The sequence below is a fragment of the Plecotus auritus genome (assembly GCF_963455305.1).
Source record: "Plecotus auritus genome assembly, chromosome: 5".
NCBI classification, from domain to species: Eukaryota; Metazoa; Chordata; class Mammalia; order Chiroptera; family Vespertilionidae; genus Plecotus; species Plecotus auritus.
This window is the reverse complement of record NC_137776.1, coordinates 73,414,509-73,431,907: the sequence shown is the minus strand read 5'-3', so window position 1 is coordinate 73,431,907 and position 17,399 is coordinate 73,414,509. Positions and strand designations below refer to the sequence as shown.

Genomic DNA, 17,399 nt, shown 5'->3' with positions numbered 1-17,399 from the left:
AATCAAATGAGATGAGGCATGGGAAAATTCTTCACAGATATTTGGTTAAAGTGTGAAATGTTTACACCTGGCTATAAAGCAAGTCGTGTTCCTGGGCTGAAGAAACTGCAAGGAGGCTAGTTGTCGCTAGGGAGAGGAGGCCAGGTGTTGCTACTTGACATCATTACCCAGAAAGAGAGAAGACAGAATATTAGGCTTTTTTATAGATAGATTGAATTCATAGCCTTTAGCATGGAGCTTGATGATCAGTAGAAATTCAGCAAATATTTGTTCAGGAATTAATTTGATACTCACCTAATTTTGAAGATAAAGGTGAGGATAGGATGCTGGGGATAGGAGACTGCTGAAGACATGGAAAATGTTTGAGGCAAATTTGTGTTTCAGAATTTCCCCTAGAACTGGTGGTAATTTGACATCAATAAGAAGAATAAGAAATATCTGCTTCAGAAAAGGAAATCACTTTGAGTTAACATAAAAGAAGAATAGTGCCCTGGGCCAATGTGGTTCACTTGGTTGGGCATTGTCCAGTGTACTGAAAGGTTGGTTACTGGTTTGATTCCCAGTCAGGGCACATGCCTGGGTTGTGGGCTAGATCCCCGATAGGGGTCATGCAAGAGACAGCCGGTAGATGTTGCACTTTCACATCATTGTTTCTCTCTCTACCTCTCCCTTCTTCTGTCTCTAAAAATCAATGAAAATATTTTTTTTAAAAAAAGAAGAAGATTGACAGAATTATTAAGGGCAAGCAGGACCTTTGAAAATACCTGAATTACCTACAGGCAATATATAATTCTAATTAATGAAAATTAACAATTCTGAAGTGTTTTCCCCCTTGTTTAGAAGAGTTTTGCTTTGAACTTAATTTCATATATAGATACAGATAGGTAGAATTGCCCAGCAAAGGTTATTATGTTAACTATGAGGGAATAAAAGTGAAAATAAATTGTGACCGTATGGAGCTAACCACATTCTCATTGCACATCCCCGTTGCAGCGGAGCTAATATTTTCATATGAGCAAATTTTTGCTCTTATGCCCTGTCTAAGCAGAAGGGCCTAAGCCATTAATTCAGGGAGTTGTTCCATAACTACTGTTTTCTATTCATATTAGCATAAAGTAATAATCATAAAGGAGAAATTTACTGAAAGCCTCTGCCTTTTTTTTTCAATTTCCAGTGTTCAGACTGCATCATAGTGCTTCCGATACAAACGACAAAAACCGAGTTAAAAGCAGATTAAAGAAGTTTATTACCCGAAGACCTTCCCTGAAAACTCTGCAAGAAAAAGGACTTATTAAAGGTACAAGACATTTTATACTTTTACGATAACAGTGATAAATGAATGTGCCTCTGTGTCCATGGCTATTCAGCTCTAAAGGAATATTAGGATTTTTTATTCTTTTTAGGTTGCTTATTGGATGTTCTGCTCTATAGGAGAGAAAAAATAATTGTCCAGAAAAATAATCCTGATAAATTAAAGGGTGCATCATGGAATTATTGCAAGAAATACCTAGTTTTGCCCTCAGATCTGAGCTCTGTGCCAGGAATAGAGAAGATATATCTTAGTGGCCCATCAGAATGACTCCATGTCTCCTTGTGTCTGGACAATTCCAGTTTATACCCATCATCCCAGCATGCTTAGGAAGGCATCCTTTCCACTCTTAGGCATGTCCTGATTTGGATAATAATGTATCTGATTACCCTAGTCATAGTCTGAAGTAAATTCTAGGAAGAAGTGCTAGGAAGAAAGTCCAAGACAAATGAGTATCATGAAAATTTGGGGATTTGAGAACTGGAAGCTGAGAGCTCAAACTAAACTTTTTTCCCCTTTTTTTCTTTCTTTTTTTTTTTTTACATCTATCTATCTATCTATCTATCTATCTATCTATCTATCTATCATCTATCTTTATCCTCTGCCAGAATATTTTTCCATTGATTTTTTTTCTTTTTTTATTGTTTAAAGTATTAAAATAGTAATACATATGTCTCCTTTTTTTCCCCCTCAATTGACCTTCCCCCAGCCTCCCCTACCCCCTGGCACATGTCCTCACCCTCCTCCCAGTGTCTTGCATCCATTGGTTATGTTTATTTGCATGCATACAAGTCCTTTGGTTGATCTCTTACCTCCCCCTCTGCCCCCAACCCTCCCCAGCCTTCCCGCTGTCATTTGACAGTCTGTTTGATGCTTCCCTGCCTCTGTATCTATTTTTGTTCATAAGTTTATAATGTTTTTTATTATCTATAAATGAGTGAGATCATGTGGTATTTTTCTTTCACTGACTGGCTTATTTCACTTAGTATAATGCTCTCCAGTTCCATCCATGCTGTTGCAAATGGTAAGAATTCCTTCTTTTTTTATAGCAGTGTAGTATTCCATTGTGTAGATGTACCACAGTTTTCTAATCCACTCATCTGCTGATGGGCATTTAGGCTGTTTCCAAATCTTAGCTATTATAAATTGTGCTGCTATGAACATAGGGGTGCATATATCCTTTCTGAGTGGTGTTTCTAGTTTCTTGGGATATATTCCTAGAAGTGGGATCACTGGGTCAAATGGGAGTTCCATTTTTAGTTTTTTGAAGAAACTCCATACTGTTCTCCACAGTGGCTGCACCAGTCTGCATTCCCACCAGCAGTGCACAACGGTTCCTTTTTCTCCACATCTTCACCAACACTTATGGTTTGTTGATTTGTTGATGATAGCCATTCTGACAGGTGTGAGATGGTACCGCATTGTCGTTTTGATTTGCATCTCTCGGATGATTAGTGACTTTGAGCAGGTTTTCATATGTCTCTTGGCCTTCCTTCTGTCTTCTTTCAAAAAGTATCTATTTAGGTCCATTGCCCGTTTTTTGATTGGGTTGTTTATCTTCCTTTTGTTAGGTTGTATGAGTTCCCTGTAAATTTTGGAGATTAAACCCTTATCAGTGATAACATTGGCAAATATGTTATCCCATGCAGTGGGCTTTCTTGTTTTGTTGATGGTTTCTTTTGCTGTGCAGAGCTTTTTATTTTGATGTAGTCCCATTTGTTTATTTTCTCTTTAGTTTCCATTGTCCTAGGACAGTGGTTGGCAAACTGTGGCTCACGAGCCACATGCAGCTCCTTGGCCCCTTGAGTGTGGCTCTTCCACAAAATACCACAGCCTAGACAAGTCTATTTTGAAGAAGTGGCGTTAGAAAAAGTTTAAGTTTAAAAAATTTGGCTCTCAAAATAAATTTCAATCGTTGTACTGTTGATATTTGGCTCTGTTGACTAATGAGTTTGCCGACCACTGCCCTAGGAGCAGTATCAGTGAAGAAATTGCTTTGGCATATGTCTGAGATTTTGCTGCCTGTGGATTCCTCTAGTATTTTTATGGTTTCCCGTCTTATGTTTAAGTCCTTTATCCATTTTGAGTTTATTTTTGTGTATGGTGTAAGTTGGTGATCTAGTTTCATTTTTTTGCATGTATCTGTTCAATTTTCCCAACACTATTTATTGAAGAGACTGTCTTGACTCCATTGTATGTTCATGCCTCCTTTGTTGAATATTAATTGAGCATAGTGGTTTGGGTCGATTTCTGGGTTCTCTATTATATTCCATTGATCTATATGTCTGTTGTTGTGCCAGTACCAGGCTGTTTTGATAACAGTGGCTTTGTAATACAGCTTGATATCTGGTATTGAGATCCCACCTACTTTGTTCTTCTTTCTCAGGATTGCTGCAGCTATTTGGGGTCTTTTTTTATTCCACTAAACTTAAATAAGTAGGTACTTCTGCAAATATATCTAAAGTAAATAATAAGATATCCTAGTGCAATCTAGCCACCAAAATAGAAAAAGATAAACTCTGGCATTACCCTAATTGGAATTCAGACCTTGGTTCTACCACTCATTTGTAATGACATTGGACAAGTTATGATCTCTCTGACCTCAATTATCTCATCTTTTAAATGGGAATACTTATACCCATCATTGACAGAAGTATTGAGAGAAATAAATGAGAAAATTCATGTAAAGCACTTAACAGTTTCTGGAATATAAATATTCAATTAATATTCACTGCTATTAAAATTATTATTTATTACTTTTTTTTATTAGTTAGCATGCCAGATAGATGAAAGGATGAATGGATAGATTGAACCAGGGATATTGAAATCTGTAACTGGAAATTAACTTATAGATCAGAAAGCAAAAATATGTTATTTTCCTGACCAAGGAAACATGTGCCAAGTCCATCATTCTCCCTGTTTTTCAGATTTTCTAACTGATGAATATATTTTAAAGTTAAATATTTTTAAAAATTGAAAATGGGATAAATTAAACTCAGAACAAAGTTGAAAGACTTATAGAAGTCAAAAGATGACTTAATATACCAAATTTTCTCAGGAAGAGGGCAAAGCAGATTTTCATATTTTTAGCAATACTTAATATAAGAATTATTTAAATATTTTACAATTAACTGTTTGACCAAACAATTTCAGTTCATTTTGAAACAAATGAACATATCACAAAAATAATCTGTCATTTTGAACCAACCCTAGAAGGTGGAATTTTTGTGAAGCATGGACATAGGTATCACTAATAGAGTGGAAAATTCTTACAATGCAAGCATTTGGGGGTGGAAATAGCACATATTTTAAATCTGCTCATCTCAAACTTATACTCTGAAAATGTCCTTTTCAGTGCCACAGACAGTATTTGATTCTCTACATATTCAATTACATCCTATATAATAAAACCCTAATATGCAAATTGACCAAACAGCAGAACGATCTGCAGAACGACCGGTCATGATGTGCACTGACCACCAGGGGGCAGATGCTCAATGCAGGAGGTGTCTCCTGGTGGTCAGTGAGCTCCCACAGGGGGAACACCACTTGACTAGAAGCCGGGCTCACAGCTTGCAAGTGTAGTGGCCATGGCGGGAACCTCTCCTGCCTCCGCTGCAGGCAGATGGTAAGGAGCAAGGGGTCCTGGACTGCAAGAGCCCTGGACTGCAAGAGGGATGGATGTCTGATTGACCAAGCTGGCAGGCGGACATCCCCCAAGGGGTCCCAGCCTGTGAGAGGGCGCAGGCCAGCTTGAGGGGAGACTCCTCCCCAGTGCATGAATTTCATGCACCAGGCCTGTAATATAATAATAGACTACTATCTTTATTTCTACCTTAGAATTTATCCCATAGATTATAATTTTCTTTTTTTAAATATATTTTTATTGATTTCAGAGATGAAAGGAGAGGGAGAGAGAGAAATAAATATCAATGATGAGAGAAAATCATTGATTGGCTGCTTCCTATACAATCCCTACTGGGGATGGAGCTCCCAACCCCGGCATGAGCCCTGACCTGGAATTGAACCATGACCTCTTGGTTCATAGGTTGATGTGCAACCCTTTAGACATGCTGACTGGGCCCCATAGATTATCATTTTTTTACATAGGATTCAGTTGCAGGTTACCTTCCATCTTGAAAAAAATCAAATAAAACCAGATTAGTAGCCCACACAATCCCAATCTGACATAAAGTCTAAATTTTTCATGAATCTGGAAACATGAAAGGTCTTTTAATTCAGTGGCAGGGTCTGGCCCAATCAAAATGCTAAGGAATGCTATGGTGCTCTAGGATTGGTCTCAGAAAGCACCAGAGGAGTTGCAGCCTTCATGCTGATGCAATGGAACCACTAAGCACACTCTGCTGTGTACATTTCCTGTCTTCCAGCCCCATTAAGTTTTCACCATAGCTGACCAATGAGTCAGTATTCATTAGTAGGGCTATGGAAAATCTTTGTGAAATTCTGATTTGATAAGCTGCCATTGTTGTCTCCAGTGGAATTTTCTTCCAAATACAGATCATTATGCAAATATAGTCACTTCTTGGGATTGTTTCAGTTTTAACTGTGACTTTTTTAAAGGCTTTTACTGAGATTTTTTTTTAACTGAGTAAAAGGCATTAAACCAATTTTTTAAAGCTACAGGCCCAGTATAATTTAATACTTTAAGTTTATATTTTTAGCATACCTAAGGAAAAGACTTTGAAAAGGTCTCAGAGGTTTTGAAGGGCTAAAAAAATTATATAAAATAAGTGAATGATTAATGGTTAAATGGTTAATTTCTCCAAGTAAAATGACTTAACTCTTTGAAGGAAAATTAGTTAGAAAAAAGCAAAAATGGCTTTTTAAATTGTTTCACGGTGCATTTGCCCAAAGATTATGGATCAAATTCTTTAAACTGTCTAATTGTCCAGACCAGAATTCAGGCCTTCAATATCAAGGTTCAGAAAAGCCGTGTGTGGCAGTTTGGGTCTTACAGTGTGCTTCCTGGTTCCTGGGAGGGGCTTTGCAGGGTCACAGACACTTTGCAAAGTGTTTAGTCTTTCGTGCAATGTTACCAACAGGTGGAGAGGCCTGAGCTTCGAATTCAGCTGGTCTTTTTGGAGCACCCACTGAGAGTCAGGAAGGGTTGTGCTTTCTTGACTTTATAACTGTGAAAAGAGAATTGTCCCAATATCATATGGTTCAAACTTAGTCAAAAACCCTTTCTTCAAAACTTTTTTGTACTCAGGGACACCTGGCCAATATGTGATTTCATTGGCTCTAATATAGATCTGGGAAGAGTCACTTGATGTGGTTGAATTTTCTAGTTTTTTAATATGACTAATGAGAAGGGCACACTGTGATACCAAAAAGGGGCCCAAAGATAATTCGGAATGACCACCAAATGGAGAGAAATCTTCATAGTTCAGGTGGGTGCAGCAATCACTGGGCCATTGCAGAGGTAGCTTCTGAAAAGCCTTCCATTTCTCCAACTGCTTTCACATTTGGCAAGGGGAGCAGGGGGAATGGTGAGCGCTTTTATTTTATTTTATTTTATTTTATTTTATTTTATTTTATTTTATTTTATTAACTTTTTTGTTGAAAGTATTACAAATGTTCCCCTTTTTTTTCCCCCTTGGACTCTCTCCACCCTGTTCTGGCCCCCTCCCCAGGCCTTCCCCCTCACTAATGTCTGTCCATGGGCTATGCGTATATGCATATAAATTCTTTGTTCAATCTCTTCTCATCCCCCCTCCCGCCTCCTTTTGAAATGTGTCAGTCTGTTGCATGTTTCAATGTCTCTGGATCTGTTTTGTTCATCAGCTATTTTCTTCATTAAATTCCACATATAAGTGAGATCATGGGATATGCATTTTTTTTTTGCATTAAATACCTCATTGGAAAAAAAACTTGAATCAATTTAATATGTAAATTATTGAATTGAGAGGGTACATTTTAGGGTGGTAGGTATGTGTGTACAGATCCTCTACTTGCTTTTAGAACGGAAATAATAACTTTAGCATCAGCCAAAGTACTTTATGTAATCTTTCAAGTAACAGCATTGACATCCAAAAACAGAAAACACCTGGCAACACAATTTTTAGAAAAGATAACAATTGCTTGGGGGTTTTTTTAGGAGCAAGTAGTATTTCCTTATATCAAATGATAGAGAGAATTGTATGTTTAGAAAGTAGTTTCTTTTATCGTAATATGGGCAAACCATACTGGATGATGCTAGTAGAAATTGAAAGCAATGTTGGACTAACTCTATTTTTTAGTTTGATATATTGTTTGTGAATTTCTCATACAAACTTTTTCTCCCAGAGTTTAATTTTTTTCTTGCTTACAGGGCCTTTACATGATTAAGGGTTTGTTTAATTATCTCAATTAAACAGTCTATGTATTCTAGTCTATAAATGTCTGCCTGTCCCCACAATATCTTTTACCAGTCAAGGCCTTCCACCACCTTACACCAAGTTCCTTTGGTTGCTTTTCAGTCTTCACCTTTATCATCCTGTGACTTCCTTTCACTGATTTTCTGAGTTGTATTCACTGTCTTCTGAACCCCATGCCTTGTCTTTATTGCTTTAAATTCTTTTATTACTATGTAACAACTTCAGTAACTTATTTAGAAAACATGAGACCTTGACTGTCTAAAAATATCTTCAGTATCCCCACACACTTGATCAATAGTTTAGTTGGGCATAAAATTCCATTGCCTTTAGAATACAGAGTTGCAGGTTCCATTCTTATTTTTATTACTTTGATTTTGTTTCTTTCAGAATCATTGGGGTTTTTTGTCTTTATTATTGGAGACTATAATCAAGATGATGTGCAAAGTTGACAGAATTTTAAACATTTATTATGCTTGGCATTCAACTTGAAGAATCGTGCTTCTCTTCAGCTCCGGAATTTTGTCTCTTTATTATTATGTTGATAAGTTTATTCCATCAAATTTCTGTTTCCTTCTTTGGAATATTTAAGATATGAGTATTAGATCATCAGTTGATTTTTCTCATAGTCTGAAAGAATTCTCAATTTTATCCTCCTGTCTTTATAGGAATTCATTTTTAACTTTAAAAATTTATTTCCATTTTTTTGGATGCATTCCTTATTCTCTGTTCTTTTTTTTTGCACATTCACATGCCACAAAGCTTTGTTGACCAATCTACCCCCATAACTAACAATAAAGATAGTACTTTGCACTTCATATATTTTAATTAATTAAGTGGAAAAACAGAAAATAGGTTATATATTTGAACTTATTTAAATGAGATAGGTAAATTTTTGTCACTTTGAAATTTGTTTTTTTAGTTTAAAATGGTCTTTCCAGTTCTTTGAATTATCATTTTCACATAGGTTTCTTTCTTTTATATACTTGTCTAATTTTGTTTTTATCACATTAGTGACTTGGCTCAAATGTCTGATGGGCAATGGTTGCCCATTCTTACTATATAATGAGGCTGTACAAAGGTTCGCTAAAGCTTTGTATATATGGGTAGAATTTGTCAATGATATGCTTTTGCTGTAGGGTGATCTGTAGGGACTCACATCTGCCTCAAACATCAAATATTTCCAAAAGATGTAGAATGACATATACTCTTGATTAACTGAATCCATCTTTATAGATTTTTAATGATTATAGAAAATTTTCAACTTTTATTTTGCAATTAAGAAAATTGAAAGCATAGCAGCTTTAGAATTTGACTGAGCTAGGTTTAAATCTGGATTCTGCCATTTACCAGCTATATAACTTAATATTTGGTTATTAACTTTTTCATTGATGAAATTTAAGTGAAATGATATATGGAAAGAACCTTGCACAGTGCCCAGCTTATCATGACTATTCAACAACTTCTTGTCTTCCTCCCATCCTTCCTTCATCCCTTCTTTCTCTCCTTCCATCTTTTCTCCTTTTCATCTCTCTTCCCTTTCTTTATTTCCCTCTTCTTTCTTTTGCTACTTAGATTTATAGAGCAAATTATGGCCATCATGCCCCCAGAGAACCATTTTCCCATGTAGCCCTTTAAAGCTTGAGAAATTAATCCAGACAAGTGTCAAGGGAAGGCAGCAGTAACTCGCTTACTTTAAGGAAAGTATATACATAATTTGCAGTTGGCTCATATTTGTATTTTTGGTAATTTTTATCATGGTACTCTTTATACATAAATAAGAATGAGCTCATTTTATTTCCTAACTCTACCCACTTACAGAGTGCCATCTAATTGTTGGAACATTTAAGTAATTACCCACACAGACACAACTAATTGTTTAAGGTTTCTGTTATAAGAGAAAATAATATCTTTGAAATTATATTGTTTTTGTAAAATATATCAATTATATTGAGAAGTAAAGAAATATTTGCCATTCAAATTGTAGATACAAGTTATCAGCCCTAAACTTTCAACAGCTATGTTTATGGATAGCAAAATCATTGAGTTAAGAGCAAAGTATGTTTTTAAATAATTTGTTAGAACTTATATATGATAGAGCAACTGACCTGTCACATTATTAATTCAAGCGAAAAATATGTGAGCAATACTGCAATACACTTTTAAATACAGATATGCTCCAACTTTGCCAATGATCATGGTTAGTCTGAGAATAATTGTATTTGAATTTATATATTGGGGCCTGGGTCTATCATTGCTTGGTCCTGAAATACTCTCACAACTTCCACAATATGCACTAAAGTGCCCAAAAATACCTTGTAAATCTTCTTTTCTTTAAACTTTTTTATGATTCATAATTGAACTGTGATCCTTACAAGTGAGCTATGTCATGATTTAATATTAGCCAAAATTAATAGCCAACCTTAAGCTTCTTTATCTTGGCCTGTAAGCTTCCTGGTTCGCTTGCATTTATAGTTCCCAGGCACTTTCTGTTATTTAAAGGCTCTTGGGAGCAAATGTGTTGGTAATAGAGTACCAACCACATAGCTAGCTTTTGTTCACTAATGACACACAGGTCACCATGAGAGATGGCAAATGTTGAGAAAAAAGTGCACCTGGGTAGCAGGTTAAGCCCATGGATTTTAAAAGCCTGTTATCCAGGGAGGAAATGATCCAGGTCTTATGAGATATTGCGAGCAGAATAGCTTTAGAGCAACAAGAGAAAAACGAGGTCCAGAAATGAAAGTGAATTAGGTAAGGGGAGAAAGAATAAGCCAGAATAATAAATCGGTTTCCTTGTGGTTCAGGAACTTACTTTCTTATGCAGAGAGAACTTTTTACACAGGCATTAGTTAGAATTTAATATTATTTGAGATAGTGACTTATAACTACTTGATTTTTAGTATCTACAATAATAATTTCCTGATATAACCTACTATATTGTATTTGCAAATAGCAATAATAATAATAATTTTCCTTATTCCTTCTTTTAAATTATAGTTCTTGCCCTTTGAGCAAGTTCTCAAGATTTTTCTCATTTTTTTAGCTAAAAGAAAATACCAAATAATATCTGGCTTTCATCCTAAAACTGACTGGATGCTGGAATATAGGATGGACAAGACCTGATTGATTCTGAACCAACATATTGGCTTTTTTTTTTTTAGCCAATGACCTCTGAAAGCCATATTAAATTTTGCTCTGATAGTTGATGCTGGTTTTATTCATTTCATGGACTATCTGTCCTTAAAAGATTTCCCAGAGTTGTGCCATACCCTACATCCTACACAGTTAGTGTAATTCTGGTGCCAGTTGAAGATTTTGTCTCTAACTAAGCCTTGCAGTTTCAGGACTGACAAGTTTCTATACAATAAGAAGAAATAGAGCATGAACACCAGTAAGGAAACAGCAACAGGTAAAGACAGGTTTGCTTCAAAATCTGTATCATGCTTTAAGCATACCCTGTGCTTTAAGTCAAGTTGTGTGGGTATAGATTGTAGAAAAGATACAAAACTTCCTCTTCCATCCCTGGCATTGCCTCAGCCAAGATTTATATGCTGTCAGAGGCATATCCTCAACCAGTTTCAGATGACCCAAAGTCAGGCTAACGTGATATTTCCTTCTTGTGTGGGGAGGCTGCTGCCCTCTGGAGAGGTGACCTATGACCCTTTCAATCCTCTAATCACATCTTAAATCTTCCTTCCGAGAAACCACCTGAAGAGAAGAAAGAGATACAGGGCCCTCATCAGTGTTCACAGGAATCCCCCTTTTTAAAGGTTAGCATTTGTTGTTGATACCCTGCTGTTCTCCAGCAGGTCTTCTCCTACCACATAGTTCCCTGGTGACACCTAAACGCAGCTTCAGAGGCAGTGGAAGCTTCTTTAGTTGAGTTCTCCTTAGCGTTTCAGGGCCCCTGTAGACCCTGTGAACTGGATCCGAAGCCAGTGCTGGCTCTTCACTTTCTCTGTGCAGTTTTGATCACTCCACGGCTTTCACAAAGTGCTAGCTGATGATTTCACTTTGTGGTAAGGTGGATAATGGAAGGGGAGGAAAACAGAATTGTATCCTGACCTGAGCTTGGTAATTGGAACAAATCCTATCTAATAAAGAGGGAATATGCTAATTGACCATCACTCCATCACAAAGATTGTTGCACCCAGAGCTGAGGCCAAGTTCCCATAAGGAGCCTTAACGAGCAATCAGCAGGGACCTGAGGCTAAGCCCTCCCCTGCCCCCCTGGGGCTTGACAGAGGACCTCAGGCCATGTCCCCCACTTGGCAGGGCTTGACAGGGGACTTCAGGCTGCGCCCCCCACCCTGGCACCAGACTAGGGGACCTCAGATCGCACCCCCTGCCTGGCGGGGCTTGACGGGGGACCTGAGGCTGCGCACCCACTGCCCAGCGGGGCTTGACGGGGGACCTCAGGCCATGTCCCCCACCCAGCGGGGCTTGACAGTGGATCTCAGGTCATGTCCCCCACCTGGCGGGGCTTGATAGAGGACCTCAAGGCACGCCCCCTGCCCTGGTCTGGGCTGGGGGACCTCAGGTCACACCCTGCATCCTGGTGCCAGGCCAGGGGACCTGAGGCTATGCCCCCTGCCCGGCAGGGCTTGACAGGGGTGGGACTGGCCGGGTCTGGATCTAGCCCAATTTGTGGGGGGCGGGGGGGGAGGCAGGGTCTGGGTCTCAAGAGATTTTTAGGTGCATGTGGGTGGGCGGGGACTTGACTCTGGGTCCTGTGGTAAGCCCCAGACTCTGACAGGAGGAAGGTTTTCATATACATTTTACTAATTTTCTTTCATCTCTGACACTTCTGTTATAGAGCAAGGGCAAATAGCAATATTAAATTATTTCCTCTAATTAATCCCCTTTTAATGTGCACGAATTTCATGCACTGGGTCACTAGTGTATGAATAAATGTTTCCTCTGTGATGAGAAGAGTTGAATTTTCTATAGCACTTGAGAAAAGAGTACCCGCTTCTTCCTCACTTCTGCTATGATTGGGAATGGAGAGTCCACATTCTGTGTACACTGAATATGTCTTAGTGAGAGTCCATATCAGAGCTCTCACAACCCTATCTCCTCATCAGGGTCTACACTCACCAAATGTAAGGACTGGGACAAGCACAAGAAATATTAATATCAACAATTCATTTTGACATAGCCTAAGATTAAAATATTGCTCTTTTATTTCCTTTAGCATCACTGACAGTTTGGCTCACAAATATGTTCCCTCAAATGTATGTCTATCATAAATCAATTCTATTTCACAAATTCCAAAGATAAAGAAAACAGATTTTGGGGGAAACAAATTTTGTTCAATATAAAAAAAAATCCCCTTTTGACTTGTTATTTTACCTGATTAGTGACATTGAAATGTAACCAGCCTCTGTAAAATTTAGTCATCAGAGCAATAGCTCCTTGTTGCAAAAGTGCTAGACTAGCATTTTCTATTTTTCTCTGTGGGAAGGAGGCAAGAGGCCATTTCACAATTTGGATAATCATAATTGGTGGCCTGTCAGTGTTAGTCAAATTGCAGAGTAGAGAGGTAGAGCTCCCAACTTCTCTTTGAAATGGACTATATTGCTCTAAGTGTGTTTTATCAAAGCATGTTCTGGGGCAACAGATCTGAAAACATAAACTTTATGTAGCATTATTCTTCCTTAGATATTTCCCTTTAATATGTTCTTTCTTTTTGAAGATAAAATAAAATTACATAAAAGAGTTCTGGGAATAGGCAGCTATATGTCATAAACACCCTTCACTCCCCTGGCCCAGGGCCCCCAGCCCCCGAAATTTGGAAGTGATTTGATTGAAGTGATGACTGCCTTGATCTTGTTGGAATGCTCCTCCTTCTTCGTTGTCTTCTTCTCCCTCTGGGAGGCAACAACCCTGTCGTGGAGTCATTCGGGGAGGGAAAGAGGTATTTCAAGCAACCATGTTTTCCAAACACAAAATTGAGACACATGGCCTGACAGTGACATAATATTTGAAATAGGAACTGTGCTCAGAGATCCGGAACATATGGTTGAAAGGGTTTTCTTATAAAAAGCAACTATTAAGACAGTTTCTAGATTCCTATTCACAAAAGGCGCATTCCTCCATCTCTTTTATTTGCATTTAAAATATTACCCACAAATCAGACGACTGACCAGTTTCCCCTCAAACATGTTGCTTTGCCAGTGCGAGAAGCACCTTGTTGACTAGAAAGTTAAAGGCACGGCCATCAAGGAAGCAATGCAAACCAGACTGCCAAACATATTATGAATATATTGCTCTTCTTAAAAATGCTAGTTGGTTTTTCATACTGGAGTATTGACTAACTGTCTGTGTTTGATGTATGGTTTACCAGCCTGATGCCGACTTATGGTTAGAGCTTAACTTGTTAGTTCTGCTTTTGCAGCCAATTCAGAATAACTACAGATGCCTCGAGATATTAAAATTGACTGCTCAAATGGACTCAGTGTGGGGGTTTCATTGGTTTTAAATTGATAACAGCTGAAAGAGTGAATGATTAAAGTGTACATGGCATAGGACACAGCTCTTTCATAGGAATTCTTGTGAGAAAACTCCCTTCGTGTGGGAATTTTTTCTTTCTTTTTATATCACAGTTATTTCTAAGCAATCTTGGGTTAAAATTTTAAATTGCACAGGAACATTCAGAAGCCTTTAGACACAATAATTCCGGAGAAACTGAGATACATTTTGATGAAGTGGGTTTCTATTCTGTGGGGAACATTTAAAGTTAAGTAGCATTCCATAAGGTGGTAATTGCGTCTATTTCCCAGGCATTTGAGTTAAATAAGCTGTATAGGAAGCATAAACTGTCATAATAGAAGGGTTGGAGTGTTGTGTACATCTCTTTCTTCAACTCACAAAAAACCCAAGCTCCAAAGTGCCTTATCACAGATAAGTCAAACAAAGCTTCTGCTTTGCTTTCTGATTCTCCTGGGAACTGTTATTTGTTTTCATTATTTAAAAAGATGATCCGAGTGCTTTCTTATTACACAGAAAAAAAAAAAAAAAAAAAACGAGAATTAAGAAAACTTTTTTTCCCTCTTCCTCAGATCAGCAACATGTATAAAAAAAGGTTTAATGAAAATGTACTTCCACAGTTTAATTGTAGCTTAGGGGGAAAGCCCAGTAAAGAATTGAGAGAAAGATGTTTACAAGAAAGAAATACCTGTTTATACACACCCTCTTCAACTTACATTTTCCCAAGAGTTCAGTGCCCTTACTATCCAATACTGTGATCTAACCCCATTCTCTTTTCAATTGTTTCTAGTATTTTACCTTTGATATTCCATGAAAAAATATTAGAAGCACTTTATATAGCTGATAGAGAACATCAATCTATAATAATAAAATTAGGTTAGAGTTTATTGAAGAAATATAAAGCTAAGTATTATGTACCCACTGCACATATTAACTTTTAAATGAAAAACTAAAACACTGTGCCCAACTAGCATATATCAAACATGTAGCAAATAGTAGCTGTTAGTTACAATTAGTGGAATAAGAGATTTAAATGTTTGACAATAACCTTGATTGGTGCACACTAAGACATATAAATGTTCAAATAGGTAAGATAGTCAAATTATGAAGAATGTTCTAATTATGAAACAAAATAAGACACATGTATTTCACCAGCATTTATAAGAAAATATGTTACATATTTACTGCTCAATTTTTGCCCCAAATTATAACCTGTGTAGCTGAACTAAGTCTTAAAATTACCTAACTTTATGCCTTCCTGAGCTGCATGCGGCCATGGAATCATGCTTTGTGTTGAGATGGATAACTTGTGCAGATAGCCATCTCAGAGGCTGCCTCGAGGATTGACATTTTCATAAGATCTATTTCCCTCAGAAATGTGAGAGCACAAGAGAAAATTTTTCACTCTTTTTCAACAGTTGTTGAGCTCCAATTTTTTAATGATGTTCTTATCTATCCATATTAGACAGGAGGGAGATTTTAGAGGAGATGTCATCCAAGTTAAACACATGTGAGGGTCATTAACTTGAATATATCACTCCTAACTTGCCCCTTTGAACTTGGAACTCAAACTCACAGGAGGAAAAGAAAAGATGGAGGCAGGAGCTGACTGGCCTCAGTTAACCTCACAGTGAAAGAATCTATCATGCAACCAGAGGCTGAGGAATAAGAAAGCAGATGGTCTGCAAATATCTTGAGGACATCTAAATATCTTCATATTCCAAATAATCTAAATTTCAGACAAGCTTTTACTCCCCCAGACTCCTTCATCATTTGTACCACCAACATACATTTATTTTTTGAACAGTAAAATACTGTGTTTACATCTTTTGTGACTCCACATTTTAAATGCATTGGGGCCTTGAGCATGTTACAATTTTTCCATCTTAAAAAAATAATTAGCACAGGAGAACATTCAATATTATGTAAGGAATTTGACAAGACCTCACTTAATATTTTTTTAGAAACAACATGTCAAAAGAGGAAGTGAGAGCTCATTTTGGTTACAAATCTGTTTACATAATTACCAGTTGAAGAAGTCAAACATTTTAGGGAGGAGGAAAAAGCAAGGTTAGGCCCTCGCTTCATCACTGAATTGCCAATGATGTCAAATTCTCTAGCATGTTTCCTTTATTCTTGTATTGAGGCCCCTTTAATCAGAAAGATCACAGATGTATAGTATGAATGAATAATCTTGAAGAAAGGTAATATTGGTCAGAAATACACGGTTAATCATATGACAAGAGACAGTTACATCTGTGTCTGAGGTTATGTTCAACTCAAGATGCCACAGTAATATGGAGAAAATGTTTCAAGGGAGGCTATGTATTGTAAGAATACATACACAGTGCCATGTACCAGGGCACTACATCAGTAGATATGCATGTCTCATGCTGTAGTATGGAGGACAGAATGGACAGCAGAAGCCCTGATCAGGGAGCGGTGGCCTCAGAAGGGACTGGTGGACAGGAAGTGGATAGTGGGGGGAAAAGGGACTACAACCTTGGTCCAGAACCAGAAGATAGAGAATAAGTAGCCCACTGGGGATAGTTTGGGTGGTAGATATCATATCTGAAGAATTGTGGAGATGGTAGGAAATACTTTTGGGTAAAGTTTTAGTGGAAAACATTTCCCAGTGATAACCCAAAGCCATCTGTTCCTACAATCCGTTATTATGATCTGAGCACCACCACAAGCCTAGAGGAAGCTTCTGTCTCCCAGATGCAATTCTCCAAGTCAAGAGTCTGAGAAGCTGCTGTGGGTTTGTGTTGAGCTGCAGTTTCACATACTGAACTGGATAATAGACACTCATCTGAGATCTGCTACAAGGAGTCTGTACTTATCAATTTGGCACACCATCTGGAGGCTAGAAATGGTCTAGGCAGCCTCTCATGAGAAGGGCCCCAGTCTGTTGCCCCAATTATTTCCAGCCTAGAATCCTAGGCTCACAAAACATGTCATAAGAAATACAGCTCATTCTTGAGAAAAAGAGATACTCGAACACAAAACTGTACTTAGTTTTATATCGTGGTTAAGTATATAAAAGATGTTTGAAATAATTAAATATATGAAAGACTATTTGCCACAATAGGTCTGGGTCCACATGGTGTGAAGTGAAAAGGCGGTGGTGACAAGCTCCCCTGTGTTCTTGGAAAGAGCTATATGTGTTGTATTTTACTCAGGCCTACAGTGTATTGCAGTTGTTTAGCCATGAAGATCACTGA

The 17,399-nt window shown here is 37.7% G+C and overlaps 1 protein-coding gene across 2 annotated transcripts in view; it reads left to right on the top strand.

The window, feature by feature from the left end:
* ARHGAP15 (Rho GTPase activating protein 15) overlaps positions 1-17,399 on the top strand; it is a 691,399-nt gene that overhangs the window by 405,281 nt on the left and 268,719 nt on the right. For both annotated transcript variants that reach the window (XM_080670353.1, XM_080670352.1), the window contains one exon: positions 1,175-1,297. In XM_080670353.1, the coding sequence (XP_080526479.1) occupies positions 1,175-1,297 (123 nt within the window). The remainder of the gene's footprint in view (positions 1-1,174; positions 1,298-17,399) is intronic.